Source organism: Coregonus lavaretus, assembly GCF_964263955.1.
Source record: "Coregonus lavaretus genome assembly, chromosome: 16".
Classification (NCBI taxonomy): Eukaryota; Metazoa; Chordata; class Actinopteri; order Salmoniformes; family Salmonidae; genus Coregonus; species Coregonus lavaretus.
Window position 1 is genome coordinate 30,076,366 of NC_140003.1, and position 23,903 is coordinate 30,100,268.

At 49.8% G+C, this 23,903-nt stretch overlaps 1 protein-coding gene across 1 annotated transcript; it reads left to right on the top strand.

The window, feature by feature from the left end:
* Window positions 1-12,150: 12,150 nt before the first annotated feature.
* Window positions 12,151-22,154, top strand: LOC311143786 (matrix-remodeling-associated protein 5-like; the record flags this gene model as incomplete). The annotated part of the gene is given in 12 exon segments (XM_084179668.1): window positions 12,151-12,338; window positions 12,440-12,569; window positions 12,801-13,039; window positions 13,167-13,318; window positions 13,413-13,866; window positions 13,969-15,207; window positions 16,105-16,168; window positions 16,170-16,433; window positions 16,994-17,417; window positions 18,132-18,446; window positions 18,795-19,830; window positions 19,952-22,154. Coding segments are annotated over 12 exon segments (6,708 nt in total).
* Window positions 22,155-23,903: the final 1,749 nt, after the last annotated feature.

Consider the following 23,903-nt stretch of genomic DNA (forward strand, 5'->3'; position numbering starts at 1 on the left):
CATATTGCACTTTTGCACATTACATACCTGAATTAACAGGATAGAATGATGAGACGGAGAAATGTTAGTGGTGTTCAATAGTAGGCATTCTACAAGATTGAAGAAGAAACCTCCAAGACCTCACAATCTCACTCTCACTAACGCTCCTATTTGACGTCACAGCTCCCCCTAGTGGCAGTACGCATACACATTAATTTAAATGCAAATACCTAGGAGGCCTAGAAAATGATACAAGGGATGGCCCCATAAAATAACAAATGAAACAAAACATAAAAAATATGACCATACATATTTGTGTGTGTCACACTAGCTAGTGGTTAGCAATTAGCATGCAACCATTAGATACACATTTCATAAAAAGTAACCTTCTAAAATGCGTGTCATTAGCATGGTTCATATGTACACATTTAAATACACTCAATATGTATTTATATGTAAATATTAAACCATTTCAGAGCCAAAACATTTATAATGGAAATAAAAAATTATCCAAAACGCCATCTTGTTCTCATTGACTTGCATACCAAAGTGACCTAGCTAGCTACTTAGCTTGACTACACTAATGTAAATAGAAAAAAACATCACTCGTATTTCAAAATTATACATCAAAATGAAAACTCAACACAGTTTAGTTAAACATGTTATCTCTAGATTTTGAAAACGTAACCATGCGTACAAACCGGAAAACAGGATAAAAATAATGAGACACAGAGAACTGGGCTTCTTTCAATGGTCACAGACTAACATATGACAATACCTGCAGCATTAACACTTCAAATGCCTCTCCCTAGTGGTAGCACTAAGTATACATGTATATCAATGCAACACCATGAAGGACCACAATAATAATGGCTCAGAAATGGCTCAGAAATAAGAAATTATTATTTTTAACGCACTTCAATTATTATACTCTTGTAGGCTAAGTAACCTTTTTACAGAACGGCATTACAGAATTTGCATTTCCACATATGGAAACATTGCTATTGCAACATGTTAACACAACCTTTTCACATGAGGAGAATAACACTATTTCATCCCTGTCACGGTTTCGGCCGAGGCTGCTCCTCCTCCTTGTTCGGGCAGGCTTCGGCGGTCGTCGTCTCCGGAGTACTAGCTGCCACCGTTCTTTGTTTTCTATGTTTGATTGGTTTGGTCTGTTTAGTACACCTGTTCATGTTTAGTGTTGATTATGTGTCCTATAAGTTCTCGTGGTTTCTGTCATGTGTTGTGTGTGATTGTTTTCCTGTCGCTTGGTGCAGTGCTGTTTGCTAGACTCTCTTTGTTTTACCGTCGCACTATTGTTCGTGCGCAGTTCGGTTTGGGAGTACTTTACGCACTGTGGCGTATGTTTCGCCTCCGGGTTGTTTGACCCATGTTATGATTTTGGATTTTCTAGTAAAGTCTGGATTAACTGAGCTCCTGTGTCCTGCTATTGATTCGCACCACATCCGCATCAGAGTTCGTGACAGAATCACACACCTTTAATATGGAATCAGCAGGAGCAGCAGCACCTGGGTCGCTTGAGGAACATGTCCGCGGCCAGGATGACCAGATCCGACGACTGGGGACGGCTCTGCAGGACGTCATCAACACCCTGCACCGGTTGGAGTCCAGAGGGGTACCCACACCTCCAACTACCTTACCACCACCATCGGTCGGTTCGCCCGTCCCAGGCCCGGAACCCAGTGGGATTCGGCTCTCACTCCCGAGGGCGTATGACGGTACAGCTGCCGGGTGTCAGGGGTTCCTCCTGCAGGTGGAGCTCTACCTAGCCACTGTACACCCGGTGCCCTCGGGACACGAGAGCGTTTCCGCCCTCATCTCCTGTCTCACGGGCAAGGCATTGGAATGGGCCAACGCCGAGTGGAGGAGGATAGACGCCACCACCATCTCCTACGCGGAGTTCTCCCGTCGCTTCAAGGCCGTGTTCGATCATCCACCTGAGGGCAAAGCGGCGGGGGAGCGTCTATTCTACCTCCGACAGGGGAGGAGGAGCGCACAGGCGTTCGCCCTGGAGTTCCGGACTCTAGCGGCAGATGCAGGGTGGAATGAACGGGCCCTCATCGACCATTTTCGATGTAGCCTACGGGAGGACGTTCAACGTGAGTTGGCCTGCAGGGACACCAATTTCACCTTCGACCAGTTGGTCGACATGTCCATCCGTCTGGACACCCTGCTGGCCACCCGTGGACGTTCCGAGTGGGGTCCGTCCATTCCATCCTCCGGCACCTCCGAGCCGAGCCCCATGGAGCTCGGGGGTGCTGGCGCTAGAGAAAGGAGGAGAAGGAGCCCGAGGGGGGCTGTCCCCTGCACCAACTGCGGCCGTGGAGGGCACACTGCGGCCAGGTGCTGGGGAGGGTCTCCAGGAGGAGGGGACGACAGGCCACGCACTGGGGAGCATTCCCAGGTGAGTAGACGCCCCACTTACCCAGAGCTCTCTGTTGTGCACTTTTGTATACCTGTTAGTTTTCCACAGGTTGCACCTCATTCCCAGCATAAGGCGCTAGTAGATTCAGGCGCAGCTGGGAATTTTGTTGACCGGAAGTTTTGTTTAGAATTAGGGATTCCCCTCCTGCCTGTCGATGATCCTTTTCCCGTTCATGCTTTAGATAGCCGCCCGTTGGGGTCGGGGTTAATTAGGGAAGTCACAGCGCCACTTAGGATGTGTACGCAGGGGGGTCATGAGGAGACTATTCAGCTGTATCTGATCGACTCTCCTGCGTACACGGTGGTGCTGGGAATTCCCTGGTTAAGTACCCATAACCCTGCCATTTCGTGGCAACAGAGAGCTCTTAAGGAGTGGTCTGCTCAGTGTGAGGGGCGATGTCTGGGTGTTTCCGTAGGGGCGACCTCGGTGGAAAGTCCAAACCAAGTGCCCGCATTGCACATTCCACCGGAATATGGGGATTTGGCACTGGTGTTCAGTAAGGTGAGGGCGACGCGGTTGCCTCCTCACAGACAGGGGGATTGTGCGATAGACCTCCAGACAGGAGCAGCGCTCCCACGGAGCCACGTGTATCCTTTGTCTCAAGAGGAGAGAAAGGCTATGGAGACTTACATAGCCGAATCTTTGAGACAGGGATACATACGGCCCTCCACTTCCCCTGCGTCCTCAAGCTTCTTTTTTGTGAAGAAAAAGGATGGAGGGTTGCGCCCGTGCATTGATTACCGTGGTCTCAATCAGATTACTGTGAAATACAGTTATCCACTCCCTCTGATTGGGACCATGACGGAGTCATTGCATGGAGCGCGTTTCTTCACAAAACTGGATCTCAGGAGCGCATATAACTTGGTGCGCATTAGGGAGGGCGATGAATGGAAAACAGCCTTTAGTACCACCTCGGGTCATTACGAGTATCTCGTCATGCCATACGGGTTGATGAACGCTCCTTCGGTCTTCCAATCATTCGTGGATGAGATCTTCCGGGACATGCAGGGGCAAGGTGTGGTCGTGTACATTGATGACATTCTGGTGTACTCTCCTACCCGAGCCGAGCATGTAGCCCTGGTGCGTCGAGTGTTGAGGAGGCTGTTGGAGCACGACCTGTATGTCAAGGCAGAGAAATGTCTGTTTTCCAGGAGTCGGTCTCCTTTTTGGGTTATCGGTTGTCCGCGTCAGGGGTGAACATGGAGGTGGATCGTGTGTCAGCCGTGCGTAATTGGCAAACCCCAACCACTGTTAAAGAGGTGCAGCAGTTTTTGGGCTTTGCGAATTACTACCGGAGGTTTATCCGGGGTTTTGGACAGGTGGCAGCTCCCATCACGTCTCTTCTGAAGGGGGGTCCGGTGCGCTTGCAGTGGTCAGCTGAGGCGGACAGGGCTTTTGGGAAACTGAAGGGCCTGTTTACTTCGGCTCCGGTGCTGGCGCATCCGGATCCCGCCTTACCATTTCAGGTAGAGGTGGACGCGTCGGAGGCCGGTATAGGGGCTGTTCTATCTCAACGGTCCGGCACGCCACCTAAACTCCGCCCCTGTGCTTTTTACTCTAAAAAGCTCAGCCCGGCGGAGCGAAATTATGACGTAGGGGACAGGGAGCTGTTAGCCGTGGTACAGGCCCTAAAGGTGTGGAGGCATTGGCTTGAGGGGGCTCAACACCCTTTCCTCATTTTGACTGACCATCGGAACCTGGAGTACATCCGGGCAGCTAGGAGACTGAACCCTCGCCAGGCTCGGTGAAACATGTTTCTAGCCCGGTTCGTATTTAAAATCACGTACATCCCTGGGTCCCAGAACGGTAAGGTAGACGCCCTGTCCCGGCGGTATGATACAGAGGAGAGGTCCGTTGAGCCCACTTCCATACTACCGGAGTCTTGTCTAGTGGCACCGGTTGTATGGGAGGTCGATGCTGAAATTGAGCGGGCGTTGCGTACCGACCCTAGCCCTCCGCAGTGTCCTGTGGGTCGGACGTACGTTCCGCTCGAGGTTCGGGATCGACTCATTTATTGGGCTCACACGTCACCCTCCTCTGGACATCCTGGTATTGGCCGGACAGTGCACTGTCTTAGTGCTAAGTACTGGTGGCCAACGTTAGCCAGGGATGTGAGGGTTTATGTCTCCTCCTGCTCGGTGTGCGCCCAGAGTAAGGCGCCTAGACATCTGCCTAGGGGTAAGTTACAACCCCTGCCCGTTCCACAACGACCATGGTCTCACCTCTCGGTGGACTTCATCACTGACCTTCCCCCCTCGCAGGGGAATACCACTATACTGGTCGTTGTGGACCGGTTCTCTAAGGCCTGTCGTTTGCTCCCTATGCCGGGTCTTCCTACTGCCCTACAGACCGCCGAAGCGCTATTCACACACGTTTTCCGGCACTACGGGGTACCCGAGGATATTGTGTCTGATCGAGGTCCCCAGTTCACCTCCAGAGTCTGGAGAGCATTTATGGAGCGTTTGGGGGTCTCGGTGAACCTTACCTCGGGTTACCATCCTGAGAGTAATGGGCAGGTGGAACGCGTGAACCAGGATGTGGGTAGGTTTCTTAGATCATACTGCCAGGGCCGGCCGGAGGAGTGGGCACGGTATGTTCCTTGGGCAGAAATGGCCCAGAATTCCCTACGCCACTCCTCAACTAACCTAACCCCTTTCCAATGTGTATTAGGTTGCCAGCCGGTTCTGGCACCATGGCAGCAGAGCCAGATCGAGGCTCCTGCGGTGGATGAGTGGGTGCGGCGCTCGGAGGAGATGTGGAACGCTGCACACGTCCATCTGCAGCGGGCCATCCGTCGTCAAAAAGCGAGCGCCGATCTCCACCGCAGTGAGGGGCCGGTGTACGCACCTGGTGATCGAGTCTGGCTCTCTACCAGAAACCTGCCCCTCCGCCTGCCCTGCCGGAAGCTGGGTCGGCGGTTTGTGGGGCCGTTTAAAGTCCTGAGAAGATTGAACGAGGTGTGTTACAGATTACAACTGCCTATTGAGTATAAGAATATTAACCCCTCGTTCCATGTGTCTCTTCTCAGGCCGGTGGTAGCTGGTCCACTCCAGGAAGATGAGATCAGAGAGACTCCTCCGCCCCCATTGAACATCGAGGGGGCACCGGCGTACACTGTGCGGTCCATCTTGGATTCGAGACGTCGGATGGGGGGTCTCCAATATCTCGTGGAGTGGGAGGGGTACGGCCCGGAGGAGCGGTGCTGGGTGCCGAGGAGGGACATCCTAGACCCGTCTCTTCTGACTGAGTTCCATCGTAGTCATCCCACGCGCCCTGCTCCGCGTCCTCCTGGTCGTCCTCGAGGCCGGGGTCGGCGCACGGCTGGAGCGCGTCAAGGGGGTGGTACTGTCACGGTTTCGGCCGAGGCTGATCCTCCTCCTTGTTCGGGCAGGCTTCGGCGGTCGTCGTCTCCGGAGTACTAGCTGCCACCGTTCTTTGTTTTCTATGTTTGATTGGTTTGGTCTGTTTAGTACACCTGTTCATGTTTAGTGTTGATTATGTGTCCTATAAGTTCTCGTGGTTTCTGTCATGTGTTGTGTGTGATTGTTTTCCTGTCGCTTGGTGCAGTGCTGTTTGCTAGACTCTCTTTGTTTTACCGTCGCACTATTGTTCGTGCGCAGTTCGGTTTGGGAGTACTTTACGCACTGTGGCGTATGTTTCGCCTCCGGGTTGTTTGACCCGTGTTATGATTTTGGATTTTCTAGTAAAGTCTGGATTAACTGAGCTCCTGTGTCCTGCTATTGATTCGCACCACATCCGCATCAGAGTTCGTGACAATCCCACATGTGAATTAACACTTTCTTACATGTGAAACTGCAAATGTGATTTTCATGAAAACATGTTATTCTCCTCACATGGTGGTGTTGACATGTAAACTCTAAAGTTTGCTTTGTTCTCCATATCTGTGATTGTCTGGCTGGTGTTTCCAAAATATCTCTCAGTGAGACTTCCTGTTGTTCCTGGTGTAATGATGACCATGTGGAGTCATCAGCTCTGTCAGCAGCTCAGCTCCATCTGGACACTAGCTAGGACTGGGACTGGGACACATGGACACATGGTGTCTGCCCCAATTACAGTTATTACTGTATTGTTACTACATTACTGCTATCACAATAGAGGCAGAATATGTTGTTATGAAGAATCATCTAATCAATTCAGTATGGCCATTAAATAGGTCAGATCCTATTAAACCAATGTGTGGTGTTAGTTATGGCAGAGAACAGAGAGGGAATGGAACTGTCCATACTGTCTATCTGACTGTCATCAGCTACAATACATCCACAACAATGAATAGTGCATTACTGGGTCATTAGACTAGAGGTACTTGACTTAACCCTCCCTGTAGCTCTATCAGTGTTGCTCTGTTGTCATCCTCTCAATGTTTCACTAAGGACAGTCTCTATTTTAGCCTCTGGGAAATCAATGTTTCCCATTTTCTGAAATGTCATAATTCTTTGTTTAAATGGCTACAATATCCAGGCCTCCCATAGAGCTGCAATCCCTTGCATGTTAAAAAGGATATTCTTAGAAGATTCTCTCTTCAATGTGTTTAATTAGATCAAGACTTTAGCACAATATGTCCTAAACAATGATAGGCTGGTTTGGTTTCTCTGTGGAACTTCTGTCCTATAGGCTGAATCCATGCTATCCTACATCTGTATGCTACTACCGAGCCCAGTAAAACTCCTTGGTTTGTTTTTTCCCTTTAGACCTCACTTCTCTCACATGTTCTTGTAAACAGCTTTACTGACTGGATCGCCAAACGACACACCTGGAAAGCAGTGCTGTAGTCAGACTTAGACCAACATAGACAGCCCGTGGAGCCAACAGAGCAACTCCCTAGCCGTTCTCCCTACTGTATAACCATGACTAATGCTGTATAGTCACATCAGTATTGTCAGTATAGAGCGATGTGTCTGCTAAAGCTCTGAGGCTACTGATGCTGTTATGTGTGATATGCTAACTAGTTGTTGTCATGCTGATTTAAATCTGTGAGGAGGGATGGCATGACTAAAGGAAGCCTGACCCCATGGAGCCAGAGGCCCGAAGGCAAACCTCCAGCCTGACCCCCCTACTCCTACCCCTGTCCCAGCCTAACCCCTCTACTTCTACCCCTGTCCCAGCCTAACCCCTCTACTCCTACCCCTGTCCCAGCCTAACCCCTCTACTCCTACCCCTGTCCCAGCCTAACCCCTCTACTCCTACCCCTGTCCCAGCCTAACCCCTCTACTCCTACCCCTGTCCCAGCCTAACCCCTCTACTCCTACCCCTGTCCCAGCCTAACCCCTCTACTTCTACCCCTGTCCCAGCCTAACCCCTCTACTCCTACCCCTGTCCCAGCCTAACCCCTCTACTCCTACCCCTGTCCCAGCCTAACCCCTCTACTCCTACCCCTGTCCCAGCCTAACCCCTCTACTCCTACCCCTGTCCCAGCCTAACCCCTCTACTCCTACCCCTGTCCCAGCCTGACCCCTCTACTCCTACCCCTGTCCCAGCCTGACCCCTCTACTCCTACCCCTGTCCCAGCCTGACCCCTCTACTTCTACCCCTGTCCCATCCTAACCCCTCTACTATTACCCCTGTCCCATCCCAGCCCACTGCCCTAGCCCCAGGCTAACCTTAACCCCCTGCCCCAGGCCACTGAGACCACTGACCCAACCTTACACCCTTCTGGAACCAGGCCCCTTACCCCTAACTTACATCTTTACAGCCAGGCAGACTCCCAGCCCTGACCCCCCTACCCCTTCCCTTCTCCAGCCTAATTGAGCAGGCGGGCTCCCAGCCCTAACCCCATGGAGCCAGTTAGACCCAGGCTAATCTTACAGCCTCCTGCTGGCCCAGTCGTCCAGCCTCCTGACCCCCCAACCCAGCCCAGGCTATTAGCCAGGGCCAGCCAGGCATGCTGATGCTCAGACAGGTCTGACGTACAGGAGAATGCTGCCTTTCTCTATACACATTCAGAAATAACTACACAAATACATATTATTTACCGTAGCCCATAATGTATATACTAAAACAGCCTCAGCCAAATAACCACAGTCCTACGGAATCCTCGATCATGGCTCATGTTATCCCCCTTTGACCAATGACCATGTTTATTACCTCCTTTAGTTTAGCTCATGATTCAGAGAAAATCCACTTTGATTTAAGGGTAATCATTTAACAGGGCTGTGCTGCTGACCATGCCCAATATTACACTCTACTCTGCTTCTGACCAGGCCCAAGGCTATATTACAATATTATATAGATTTAAAAACTACGGCTTCGAACCATGCCCAATATGAGTTATCACAAATGACTGCTTCAGACGATGTCCAGAAACCCCTCAGAGGGAAATTAGCATATACTTTCTGCTTTATGTGCCACTGCGATGCTCTGTTCTGTCGACATCATGACATTACAGCATGCTGGCCAGACAGTCAGACACTATGAATTCCAGCAGTATTATGATGGTAACCTCAAATTATAATGGGGACTGTGTTGGACTGAGTGGGACTGGGTCGCTGCTTTGCTGTTATGTAACTGTGTGGGACTGAGAGACTGTCTGAATGGGTTTGGGCCTAATGCTTTCTACAGCCTGGCTGGATGGATTACACTAAAACAGGAGAGCAGCTACAGAACTACTGATATCTATAACAGAGACATCTCAGACAGAGTGAAAGAGCAAGAAAGAGAGAGAGAGATTTAGAGATGGGACAGAGAAATAAAGGACACACCCACCCGGTCAAGGCCCTGAGAACAACAGCTGAGGAGCCCTTGTCTATTTCCACACCTCCAGGTTTCCCCCTTTAGCTCTGGTGGTGTGAGGGCGTGGGACCACCCCTGCCACACACACACCTGTCCGAACTCTCCCACCATCATCAGACCCCCCCAGAGAATAACCCCCCACCCTCTCCAGTTGCATCCCAACATAATGCAGGCACAGCCCCAGACTTGCCACAGCACATGCTCCACAGCTCTAGCCATGCACACTGCACAGAGTCAGGGTGGGCAAAAGGTTAAATATAGACTAATGGGCAATCTTATCAGGTGGTCTCACTTTTCATTCCAGATACAATTCCCTGAAAGAGGAAGTCACCCACTCAGACCCCCTCCTCAGCAACCTGGTCTCAGAGCATTTCGTATTATTCTGTCGGTAAATCCAAGACACTCCATTTAGTATGATATATTACATTTCATATGGTATGTATTAATTTGTGGATGTCCATCATCCATTTCTTATGATATGTTATGAATTACAATTCATATGATATGTTACGAATTTGCAAAACATACAATATGTTATAAATTTGCTAAATGTATGATATGTAACAAATTTCAATTTGTTGTGGCTAACGTTAGCTAGGTGGCTAGGTGGCTTAGCATTAGCCAGCTGGCTAACGTTAGCTAGGCTAGGGGTTAGGGGTTAGGGTTAAGGTTAGGAGTAAGGTTAAAGTGTTAAGGTTAGGGTTAGGGTTAGGGGAATGGTTAGCTAAAAGAGTTAAGGTTAGGGTTAGGGTTGGCTAACATGCTAAGTAGTTGCAAAGTAGCTAAAAAGTAGTAAGTAGTTGAAAAGTTGCTAGTTAGCTAAAGTTGTCCATGATGAGATTTGAACAATCAACCTTTGGGTTGCTGGACGTTCGTGTTATACACCCAACCAACCACCCTCTTCTCGTTTTTGCCTTAGGTAACCTTCAGTGTTATGTAACCATACCAAACATATCATACTAATTTGGGTGCTCCTGGTTTACTTGTACTATGTTACGTCTAGTTTATGAGACCAGGCTATCCGGAGAGAGGTAACCTCGTCCCCAGGCTATTGCGCACAGCGCGTGGAATCGAGATTATTTTTTACAATCCATTCTTTCTTATCCCTTCCCTTCCTTTCAACTGTACAGTGGAACAAGACGTGCTGTGTGTGGAATACCAAATATAGATATATTAATTTTTTCTCGGATTGGATAGGCTACTGGTTTTCAACTCTGTTATTTTCAATGGATAAAGTTGTAGTCTATTGAAACGCTTTCTAGAATTTCTACCGTTGCCAAATCGTCCTTTGGATAAAAATGAGCACTTGATGGAAATTGGACTATAAGGAAATGAAGAATCTTGATTTCTTCGATTTGAAGGATTGCGAGGTAAATTGACAGTTATAGCTCCCAAATGAAATGGTTATCCTACTATTCATATTATGGCCGGGGAAATTGATGTCAAATTGCCGCAAGATGCTCAAATGTATTTAAACTATGTACGTCCATGCAATGTAAAGTTGTAAATTGGATCATATATATTGATGCATTTACGCACAGAGGAAAACGTATGCTTGTCTTCAATTTCATCACTCTCTGTGGCAGCTGGTTTTGCAGTCAGTCAAAGAATAGTTAGTATCAGCATCGGGTCAAGAGTGTTAATAGTCAGAGAATGATGGTTAACTGCTTGGCTGTGGATTAGTAGAGGAAAGGTTCTATGAAGCCTACTCGCGCATAAAACATAGGAAACAGTTGGCGCTTCTGCTCGCGGATGGTGTAAATTATTAGTTGCTGAATTTAGATAGCTCGTTCTTCTCCTTTGTGAACATTACTGTTTACATATATTCACATACTTTGAAATGCAAGAGCAATGTCAAAGATAGCTGGTCAAGACGTTAGAATAACCAGACTCAGACTGTAATTTGCACGGGAACGTCAGCACATGCCTTGAGAGTGTGTCAGTGCTGTGTCAGTGCCATCATGCCCTCTGTAGAACACTGGCCAATTGAACACAATTATTGACCCAGAGTGTTTAGGAATGCAGAAACTGTAGCTGCATTAGGTCACACTTTATTTGGATAGTCCGGATGTAGATACTCTACAGATGGTCATACTATCAACCAGTGATGTAAAGTACTTAAGTAAAAATACTTTAAAGTATTACTTAAGTAGTTTTTGGGGGTATCTGTACTTTACTTTACTATTTATATTTTTGCCAACTTTTACTTCACTACATTCCTAAAGAAAATAATATACTTTTTACTCCAAAAGTAATCGTTACATTTTGAGACGAAAATTGTCTAATTCACACACTTATCAAGAGAACGTCCCTGGTCATCCCTACTGCCTCTGATCTGGCGGACTCACTAAACACAAATGCTTCGTTTGTAAATTATGTCTCGGTGTTGGAGTGTGCCCCTGGCTATTCATCAATAAAAATAAAAATAAATAACAATGCCGTCTGGTTTGCTTAATATAAGGATTTTTATATGGTTTATACTTTTACTTTTGATACTTAAGTACATTTTAGCAATTCCATTTACTTTTGATACTTAAGTATATTTAAAACCAAATACTTTAGACTTTTACTCAAGTAGTATTTTACTTGGTGACTCACTTTTACTTGAGTCATTTTCTATTAAGGTATCTTTACTTTTAAGTATGACAATTGAGTACTTTTTCCACCACTGCTATCTATCAACAAACTGTCTGTTGATAAGCAAATGCTTGCTAAGGTTAGGGTTAGTCTTAAAATAAGGTTTAGGGTAAGGGTTAAGTTTAGGGTCAGGATAAGGGTTAGGGCTAGTGTTAGGGTTAGTAGATAGTTAGTTGAAATGTTACTGATAGTCTGTAGATAGTCTGTAGAGCATCTACAGATGGACTATCCAAATAAAGTGTTACCCTGCATTAAAGTTGTTACTGCAGAGATTGTGTGTGTGTGTCACATTGACCTATATATTTCTATATCGTCAGTGAGCGGCCCTCCTATAGAAGATGGTTCCCTGTGTGTGTGGTGTGTCCCTGGCTGTGGTGGTGGTGGTGTTGCTGACCCTGGTGTCTCCTGGTGGTGCCTGCCCTATGCCCTGCTCTTGCTACCAGCCCACTGAACTACATTGCACCTTCAGGTCTTTGGTCAATATACCACAACCCCTACCGCAACACACACTGCACATCAACCTGGGGTAAGGCCTGCGCACAAATACATACACACACACACACACACACACACACACACACACACACATTCCATTGGCTGATGCTGTTTCTCTCTGGGTACTGAAAGGTTCAACAGTATCAGCAGGATCCCAGACAGCTCATTGGCCGGTCTGAGGAGGCTGGCGCTGCTGATGCTTCATGGGAATGACATCCATGAGATTCCTGACGGAGCGTTCCAAGATCTGTCCTCCCTTCAGGTACTGAGGCTTAAAGAGTTGCCATGGAGAGGAGAGGGGTCAAATTAGCTAATAATTGGAAGCAAATGTCAATTGTTCTATTGAGCTTAGACACTGTTATTGTATTGTGTTGTTGTGTTCATTTGACTCACATTGATGTGTATGTATTGTTGTTTATAGCTGGAGGAGTTTATACCATGTATTTTCAATTACCATTAATTAATTACCATCCCTGTCGTCGTCCCCCCCCAGGTCCTGAAGCTGAGCTATAACAAGCTGAGGGAGATCTCAGCAAATAGCTTCTCAGGCCTGTCCTCTCTACAGCGCCTCCACCTGGATCACAACTGGCTGCAGTCCCTCCACCCCCAGGCCCTGCTCCGCCTCCCCAACCTCAGACTGATCCGGCTGCAGGGGAACCGGCTCCACCAGCTGCATCCTCAGACCTTCTGCACTCTGTCCCTGCTGAAGACATTCTGCTACTCCACCCTCAGGTGAGTTTTCTACAGTCTTAATTTATCAATTTATTCACTCTTAGTCATAGGTCACGCCTAAAGAGTAGTGCACTACTTAGAGAATAGGGTGTCATTTGTGACTGGACTATCCCCCTCCTCTCCCCAGGCATCTGGACGTGTCCAACAACAGTCTGACTAACCTGCCCAGAGACACACTGAGGACCGCCCCTCTTCTGGAGTCCCTAGCTCTGCAGGCCAACCCCTGGACCTGCGACTGCAGCATGGCTTGGCTGCAGGCCTGGAGCATCTCTCACCTAAGTGACTATCACACTACAATAACCCCTAACCTTACACTAGGTTATTGGGATGCTTATTTGGGTGAGGAAATACTGATTCTTCTCTTCTCTCTCAGGGTTGTTGAAATGTCCGGGGCCACAGTGCCTGGTCTGTGCCTCACCCAATCACCTGAAGGGACGTGGCCTTTTGCAGCAGAAAGACTTATCCTGCACCTCGCCTGTAATCGCCACCAATCCCAGAGCCTCATCTCAGGAGGATGGCGAAGTTCAATCAATAGAAACTTTTAGAGAGGCTTTAGGCCACGCCTCCCTGGGGATGTCCGACCAACAGGGGAATGCCGTTGATCTGAAGTGTAACATCACACACTCCTCACAGACTCCTGACATTACCCCACCACACCTTTCCTCCTCCTTCACCCCCCTCTCCATCACGCTCTCCCTCTCCCTGGACTGTGGGGTGGATGGGCACCGCTATGAAAGGCTGTGGAGGCTGATGGCCTACTACAGTGAGACGCCTGTCAGGCTTCAGAGAGAAATCATGTTGAGTAAAGCCCCAAGACTTGCCTACAGGTATGAAATTACAGAAACACACACAACACATTCCTGTGTTATTATCCGCTTTACCTGTACAATTTTGTTTTAACCCCAACACATTCATTTCATGTCCTTCAGGTACAGACAGAGAGCAGAGAGAGAGGGCTACTACCATACAGGGGTCAGGGCCAGTCTCCAAGCCCAGCCTGCCTGGTTACTGCAGCCCCATGTCAGTCTCCAGTTCAACAGAGCTCAGTCCAGCACCCACAGCGTTAAACTGACTCTGTCCACCCTGGTGTCTGCCCCCCCAGACCTCCCATCCCCACACCCCTGGGTCCTCATCCAGACCAACCACACCCACACAGCTTTTACAGCAGCCGCAGACAGCCAGATCCACCTGCCCTGCCCTGTCCTTAGCTCTACTGCAGACCTAAGCTCTGGAGATCCCAGGCTCCAATGGGTGTTCCCAGATGGTTCAACAGTCTCCTCCCCCTACCACAGCTCAGATGGTAAGGTCCGTGTGTCTGACCAAGGGCTGATCCTGCAGAGAGTGGATCACTCTGATGCTGGACTGTACTACTGCGTGGCCCGGGCGGGAGGAAATGTCGATGTTCTCCCCCTTCGTCTGGTGGTAGTAGAATCATCCAACCCTCCCCCAGGGGAGGAGCTAGGCCCTGCTGTGACTGGATTGGTTGGAGACCCTGTCAGTCTGCCGTGCGAGGCCTCTGGTTCACCGAGGGTTGAGGTGAACTGGGTTCTTCCTGACGGGGGAGTGGTAGGGAGTAGGAACAAGGGGAGAAGAAGGGGGGGGGCAGGGGTGACTGTCTTAGCCAATGGTACCCTGTCTCTCCCCTTTCCTGGGCTGGGAGACGCAGGGCTATACCGGTGTGTAGCGGTGAACCAGCACGGTGCTGACTCTCTCTCCACCAGACTGATTCTAACCCCACGTCCTTCCGACACCTCATCACGCATGACATATCCCATGAGGCCACAGTCTGTGGCGGGGGTGTCCAACAGGTTACCAGCCCCTCTAGGGGGAAAGGAGGTTGAAGAGGGGGTGTCAGGAAATGACGAAGGGGAGGAGGAGAACATACTTCCCACCAGGGCAGGTTACACCAGGAGGAGAGGTCCTAGACCCAAATCCCCCCTGACACGGCGCCCCCCCATTGGATCCCACACAGTGAGGGTGGAGGGAGGCGGATCCCCTCAGAGGGGCAGGAGGCCCCTGAGGAGAGGCTTCCCTGTGGAGCAGAGGAGGAACAGGCTGGAGGGCCGCCGGAGGTTTAACCTGGCCAAACACAAGATAGACCCTCAGAAATGGGCCGACCTGCTGGCTAAGATACGTGAAAGGACTGCCCCTAAAATCACAGACTCCCTGTATGTACCATCCCCAACTAGAGCACTTACTACGACCTCAGCCCCAACTAGAGCAAAGACAACCACCTCAACCCCAACTGAAGCAAAGACAACCACCTCAACCCCAACTGAAGCAAAGGCAACCACATCAACCCCAACTGAAGCAAAGACAACCACCCTAACCCCAACTGAAGCAAAGACAACCACCTCAACTCCAACTGAAGCAAAGACAACCACCTCAACCCCAACTGAAGCAAAGACAATCACCTCAACCCCAACTGAAGCAAAGACAACCACCTCAACCCCAACTGAAGCAAAGACAACCACATCAACCCCAACTAGAGCACAGTCAACCAGAATACAGACAGATAACAGACAGACAGAAAGCAATGAGACAACCAGAATGCAGACAACCAGAACAAAGCCAGGCAGCACACAACCAAAGACCACACAACCAAATACCACACAACCAACTACCACACTACCAAAGATCACACCAGAGGTTACAGTGGGAAGAAAATCCCCTCAACGTACTGTATTGGAGTCAGAGGCTGATACCACAGAGGGTTTTTCCATAGATGTCCCCAGTCTACAGGAAGAGGGGTTGAACACTGTCCACACATCACTGATCCCAGACCTGCTAACAAAGGATAGAGTGGCCCCAGAGGCAACAAACACTGCAGATCAGACCAATAACTTCTCCCAGATCCCTCAGTCAAACACAGACACAAATACAGGGACAGGAACAGAGACAGAGAGTTCTCCTAAAAGCACAAAGCCAACCTCCAGCATCAATGACATTAGCACAGAGAGGAGACAGAGCGTTGCTCCTGTAAGGACCACAGGTGAGAGGGGGAGGTATGGAACAACAAACTCTGGACATGTAACGTTCTCCAACTCTGTCCCGTCACAATCCAGAATCCCCTGGAATTCCAGGAGCAGGCCCGGCCAGAGGAGACGCATCAACAGACCCAGAGGACGACCCACTGCCCGCCAGAATACCCCAGGTCCAACCTCCCCTCACCAGAATACTCCAGGTCCAACCTCCCCTCGCCAGAATACCCCTGGTTCAACCTCCCCTCGCCAGAATACCGCAGGTCCAACCTCCCCTCGCCAGAATACCCCAGGTCCAACCTCCCCTCGCCAGAATACCGCAGGTCCAACCTCCCCTCGCCAGAATACCCCAGGTCCAACCTCCCCTCGCCAGAATATCCCAGGTCCAACCTCCCCTCGCCAGAATACCCCAGGTCCAACCTCCCCTCGACAGAATATCCCAGGTCCAACCTCCCCTCGCCAGAATACCCCAAGTCCAACCTCCCCTCGCCAGAATACACCCAGAGCAACACTTACAGACCCCAGGGAACTGCCAGCAGCTGCTACAACCACTACTATAACCACTACTATAACCACTACTATAACTGCTGCTCCATCCTCTACTAGGATCACTGCTCCATCAAGCACATTCGTCTCCCCCCCTGCCTCCTTTCCTGCCTCTCCCCCCCAGACACACACAGACAGGGTGACTCACTCAGCAAACACTGCTGCTCGTCTCCCTGACAGGTCCCAAACGACTAGCACACACACACAGATTCGCACACACGCTCGCACACACACTGGCAAACATACACCCACAGTCACAACAACTAGTACACACACAGGCAAACATAAACCCACAGTCACACACAGCGACACAGACAAACAGAGTTATGCTGAAACAGAGGGTCAGGTCTGGGCTACTTCAAAAGAGCAGGATCCATCTGTCTTCAACCAACACAACCCAGAGGATATCAAAGCAACTCCCCCTCAGTCTGGAACCACACCAGGCAGAACAACATCTACTGGCACTGAGAAAGAACCCAGTGAGATAGAACCCCTTTACCCAGCTACTGATGAAGAACCCAATGAGGAAGAACCACCAGCAACTGATGAAGAACCCAGTGAAATAGAACCACCAGCAACTGATGAAGAACCCAGTGAGATAGAACCACCAGCAACGGATGAAGAACCCAGTGAGATAGAACCACCAGCAACGGATGAAGAACCCAGTGAGATAGAACCACCAGCCACTGATGAAGAACCCAATGAGATTGAACCACCAGCCACTGATGAAGAACACAATGAGGTAGAATCACCAGCAACTGATGAAGAACACAGAGAGGTAGAACCATCAGCTATTGATGAAGAACCCAGTGAGATAGAACCACCCTACCCAATCACTGATGATGAACCCAGTGAGATGGAACCAGTTTATCTAGCACCTGATGAACCAGAGGAGAGACAGCCAGAGTCAGAAAAAAACAACTCTCTTTCATCTACAACACAACTACTGTCCCCAAACACAACTGAAACAGCAGCTACCACTGCTTCAGCCATCACCTCCTCTACAGTCATGACCTCCATTAGAAGAACTACCACTATAACTATTCCTACAACTACTACAACCACTATTCCCACAACTACTACCGCTATTCCTACAACTACAACTACTATTACTTCAACCACTATTCCCACAACTACTACCACAACTTCTACCACTATTCCCACAACTACTATCACTATTCCCACAACTACTACCACTATTCCCACAACTTCTACCACTATTCCCACAACTTCTACCACTATTCCCACAACTACTATCACTATTCCCACAACTACTACCACTATTCCCACAACTACTACCACTATTCCCACAACTACTACTACTATTCCTACAACTACTATTCCCACTACTACTACTACTACTACCACTCCTACTACTACAACAGTCTGGAGGAATCCAGGGGTAAACGGCATCCCAGACTCACATGGCAGTCGCTACCGCCCCCCACCTTACCCCACCTACCCACAACACCTTATCACTAGGCCTGACCCAGTCAGAACTCCACCCCCTATAAAACACGCACCCTCTCTCCCACACCCTGTCAACCCCAAACTCCTTCTCCCAGACATTTTAGAGACCCCTTCCTCTGCAGTCCCCACCACAAGTGCTCCCTCGAGCCCCCCCAAGACCTCCCCACCCACCACAGACCCTCAGGCCGGGCTCAACACTGGCTCTACTCCTCCTCATTCCCCACCCCTCTCTCCAGACCGTAGTGTGACTGCCCAACGCTCCCCTCAGACCACTGTCCTGCGTGTCAGGCCCCGTATCACTCCCCCCCATGTGCGCCCCATGTCTGTCCCAGCTGAGAGTGACGCCCTCCTGCCATGCGAGGCCATTGGACAGCCTCCTCCAACAATCACCTGGATCAAGGTCTCCACAGGTACGCCACACACTCTACTCTCAGTTCTACACACAATACATGCTACTGTCACTCACATACACACAATATGTACTTTGTCATACATACACCTTACTCAATACACTCACTACTGTCCCTCATACACACAATATGTACTTTGTCATACATACACCTTACTCAATACACTCACTACTGTCACTTATACACACAATATGTACTTTGTCATACATACACCTTACTCAATACACTCACTACTGTCACTCATACACACAATATGTACTTTGTCATACATACACCTTACTCAATACATTCACTACTGTCACTCATACACACAATATGCCACTCAATATGTATTTCTGTCTGCCCCAGGAGCTGTGATGTCACTGGACTCCAAGGCAGAGCGTTTCCAGGTCCTACCCAACGGAACCTTTCTCATCCAGAGCGTGCAGGTCCAGGACCGGGGGACATATATCTGCAGCGCACAGAACTCTGTGGGCCTTGACCGCGCCATGGTGACCCTGGAGGTCTGGTCCCGCCCACCACGCATTCAGCTACCCACTCACAGAGAGGCCACAGTGCACCAGGGGGGCGAGGTGAGGTTGGAGTGTCGTGCTCAGGGGGTGCCTGTCCCTCTGCTGTCCTGGGTACTACCTGACCGCTCCGTTCTGACCCCCAACCTTAACTCAAACCCTGCCCATGGCCCTCACCCCCGGGTGTCTATATTCCCTAATGGTACTCTGCGTATCGTGGCTGTCGGCCCAGCAGACAGAGGACTGTATCGCTGTGTAGCCTCCAACCCAGCAGGGGCAAGCAGTCTGTCAGTCCGACTCCATGTCTCATCCCTGCCTCCAGCCATCCAGCAGCCCAGAGAGGAGAGGGTAACCCAGCCCGCTGGCATGCCTGTCTACGCCCACTGCTCTGCCCGGGGAGCCCCCGCTCCCTCCATCCGCTGGAGGACCCCTGACGGCACCCTGCTGCTCCCCTCTCAATTCCTCAACGGGAACCTGTTTGTCCTCCCCAACGCCACCTTGCTGATACGCAAGCTTGCCACTAAGGACTCTGGGAGCTACGAGTGCCTGGCGACTAATGCAGTGGGCGGGGATAAGAGGACGGTGAGGGTGGAGGTGACTGGAGATGAACGAGGAGGAGTTGTCTCCACAGATAAAACTACATCCTCCTCTTCCATTAACAGTAACTCTGACCTGACCCCCTCCTCAGCCATTCTTAACCCTCCTCTCCGGTCCTCCTCCCCCCTCAGTAAGGCTAAGATCCTCTCCACCTCTCCATCCAGTTCTATAGTCGTATATGGTGAAACTCTGCTCCTTCACTGTTCAGCAACCGGCAACCCAGAGCCTAGAGTAGTCTGGAGGACACCTGGCAAGAAACTAGTGGATGCCCACTACAGGTGTGTGCTTGTCCATATTGATTACTGATCTGTTTAATCTAGTCTGTCTCTGTTGTATTGATTGATTGTCTGTGTCTTGTGCTGATGTATCTAACTTATCCTCTCTGTGTTGTATTTCCAGTTTTGACAAGAGGATGAAGGTACACAGTAATGGAACCCTGTATATCCAGTCGGTGACAGAGAAAGATGGGGGGGACTATTTATGTGTCGCACGAAATAAAATGGCTGACGACTACCGCCTCCTCCGTGTCACTGTGGTCACAAAGCCCACAAAGCCCGCTAAGATTGAGCCAAAGCAGCCGTTCAATCAGAAGGTGGTGTCGTATGGAGCAGCTTTAAAGGTAGACTGTCTGGCGACCGGGCAGCCCGACCCCGCAGTGAGATGGAGCCTACCGGACGGAACCTCAGTGAACAGCATACTGTTGCAAGGGGACGAGAGAGGGGGACGGAGGAGGCGGCTGGTGGTGTTTGACAACGGGACTCTGTTCCTCCCCTCAGTGGGGATGGGGGAGGAGGGGGAGTACGTCTGCCACGCTGAGAACCAGGTGGGGAGAGACTCCATGAGGGTGATGATCAAAGTCCTCGCCTCACCCCCTTCCTTCCCTAGAACCAGATATGAGGTCATCAAGGTGCAACAAGGGGGTGTGGTGGCTCTGAACTGTGGGGCCAAAGGAGAGCCCATCCCTACAGTCACATGGTTCTCTCCAATCAATCGTGTCATCCCTGTGGGGGGGTCCGGTCCAGTTGTAGTGCGGCCAGATGGCTCCTTGGTGATCCAGGGGGCTAGAGGGGCTGACGGAGGAAACTACACCTGCCGAGCCAGCAACACTACTGGGGAGAGGAGCAGGGTGATGGGGGTGGAGGTGATGGTGACCCCATCCAGCTTCACTCTTAATGGGACTAGGGGTGGACTCAATGGGACAGACAGACAGACAGCTGTTGTTAGTGGTAGTGGACTCAGTGCTGGGATCACCATCAGTCAGTTTGCAGGGAGGGTTCAGTCAGTCAGTATTGGTAATGGTGTCAGTAGTAGTAATGGTGTCATTAATAATGAAGTCAGTCATAATGGAGTTAGCAATGTAGGGGACCAGAGGGTCTCAGCAGTAAGAGGCCAGACAGTTATTTTGCCCTGTCCATCCCAGGGCTTCCCTCCACCCCGCCCGGCCTGGTTGCTGCCTGGTAACGGGGTTCTCCCGGCGCCTTACTACGGCAGCAGACTCACCGTGCACCGCAACGGAACCCTGGAGCTGCGGGGGGTGAGGGCAAGCGATGCTGGCATGCTGGTGTGTGTCGCTCGCGGTGAGAGGGGCGAGGCTCGGATCATGGTAAATCTGGAGGTCATAGACACACCGGACACACCTCGCTCCAGAGGCCCAGTGACCACAGAGAAACCTCGCCCAGTAGGCCCAGTCAGCACAGAGAAACCTCGCCCATTAGGCCCAGTTAGCACAGAGAAACCTAGCTCAGGAGTCACAGTTACAGAGGAGACATCTCGACCCAGAGGTCCAGTAACCACAGAGAAATCTCGCCAGGAGACACCTCACCCGAGAGGCCCAGTCACTACTGAGAAACCTCACTTGGGAGGCCGAGTCAGCACAAAGAAACCTCGCCCAGTAGGCGGGGATAAGAGGACAGTACCAGGAGTCCCATTCCGAGGGGACACACCTCGCCCAAGAGGCCCAGTGCCAGAGGCAGCGAGGAGTGTCATCCTGGAGAGGAAGCCTGTGGTCGTCAGCAGATCAGCTTCTCTGGTCAGCATCATAAGCGGAGAGAATCTACGGCTACCCTGCCCCCAGACAGACAGCCCCAGTCAGAGTTCCAGCCAGACTCAGCCTTTGACCTGGACGTTGCCCAGCGGGGTGGTCGTGTCTCGGGGCCAGACGGCAGGGACGGGTCAGTACTCAGTCCTGGATGACGGGACTCTGACGGTGCAGCAGGCGTCTGTGTTCGACAGGGGGACCTACTCCTGTCGATCCACCAATCAGAACATGTTGTCTATCCTGACAGTTCCAGTGATTGTCATCGCCTACCCCCCCCGCATCACCAACGGCCCCCCTCCCCTCACCTACACCCGGCCCGGAGTTGCTGTGCAGCTCACCTGCTACGTCATAGCAACCCCCCGAGCGACCATCACCTGGGAAATGCCGGACCAATCCCAGCTAAGGGTCACAGGTCAGGCCCGTCTCTATGGCAACCGGTACCTGAGCCCCCAGGGTTCCCTAGTAATCCAGAACCCGACCAGCAGAGACACTGGGTTCTACCGCTGTACTGCACGGAACGTCATTGGAACCGACACCAAGGCCACTTATCTACATGTGATCTAACAGAACACACACAGTGAGACCTGGTCCTGCTTATCCTCGTGTCTGGAGGAGACACACACACACACACACACACACACACACACGCACACACACGCACACACACACTTTTTGCCCTACGAAACTGCAAAGTTGAGTACAGAAAATACTGTTCAACCAAAGACTGATAAAATATTGTAAATAGAGAATATAAAACCAAATGCATCTTACAGCCATAGTGTGTTATGCATCTAACAGCCATAGTGTGTTATGCATCTTACAGCCATAGTGTGTTATGCATCTTACAGCCATAGTGTGTTAAGCATCTAACATCCATAGTGTGTTATGCATCTAACATCCAGAGTGTGTTATGCATCTAACATCCAGAGTGTGTTATGCATCTTACAGCCAGAGTGTGTTATGCATCTAACATCCATAGTGTGTTATGCATCTAACATCCAGAGTGTGTTATGCATCTTACAGCCAGAGTGTGTTATGCATCTAACATCCAGAGTGTGTTATGAATCTTACAGCCATAGTGTGTAATGCATCTTAAAGCCATAGTGTGTTATGCATCTAACATCCAGAGTGTGTTATTTATCTTACAGCCAGAGTGTGTTATGCATCTTACAGCCAGAGTGTGGTATGCATCTTACAGCAATAGTGGAGTTGTAAAAGCAATGAGCAGCTCTGAGAAGCAACGTCATCATTCAGCAACAATAAATATTGTCAACATCACAGACTATATCAGGGAGTAAAAACATCAGCTGTTGCAATACACATCATGCAAGACAACATATTCAGCTCTGTATTACAACCTTTATGAACTTTTACCTCCATAATATCTAAAGTGGCCTTATGAGTCCCGTGTATAGTTGTGTATTTATGAGCAGAACAAATGTTTGATGGTAGTCACAGAACTCCTCCAATGATAGTTCTGTGGAGCCACAGGAGGCTGCAGCACTCTGTGTCTGCAGCTCTCTGTGTCTGCAGCACTCTGTGTCTGCAGCTCTCTGTATCTGCAGCGCTCTGTGTCTGCAGCGCTCTGTGTCTGCAGCTCTCCAACCCTGCAGGCTCGATCACTCTTCCAGCCATTTAGGCTGTAGGCTACATACATCCCAGATCTGTCAAATAAACACAACAGTTACCAAGTCTTTGAAGATGGTATTTGTAGTAATTACATATTTTTATATACAGTAGAATAGATGTCTGTATGGCTCCAGTGTCTGATCAAGCATGTAAAATCTGATATCATCATGTTTTAATTTCGTTTAAATTATTTGTCTTGTAAAGACTGTGATGTAAAGTTGTTATTTTGTGCCTCTTGTCATAAAGATGATAACAATTATGCTTTTTTCCCCAACTGCTACATTTTATAAATAAAAGATAAAACAAATTCAGTCTGCTCATCAAAGCATGGTCTTTTAGGTGTGTAGGTGTGTGTCCTGGGACAGAACCAGTGGGTTTGTTTGGGAACATCAGGCTTTGTATCCCATGAGTCTCAGCAGAGAAAACAGGAAATGGTCTTAATCATTCTTAAGAGTCTATTGACGCACCCGTGCGTCAATCTAAGTAACATAATAAAATAATCCAATAAAAAAATCTGTCAGTTTAAGCTAGAGATATCTGTTTTTTTCAATCCACTGCATCCGCCTATGTCGGCCTTCTGCATCCTTGGTGGAAGGTGGCCGAGCTACAGCGGTGTTTGTCAGACCATGAGACATACCGAAAATCGATCTTCTCATGAAAACGTCTGTAGTTTCTGAATGGTTT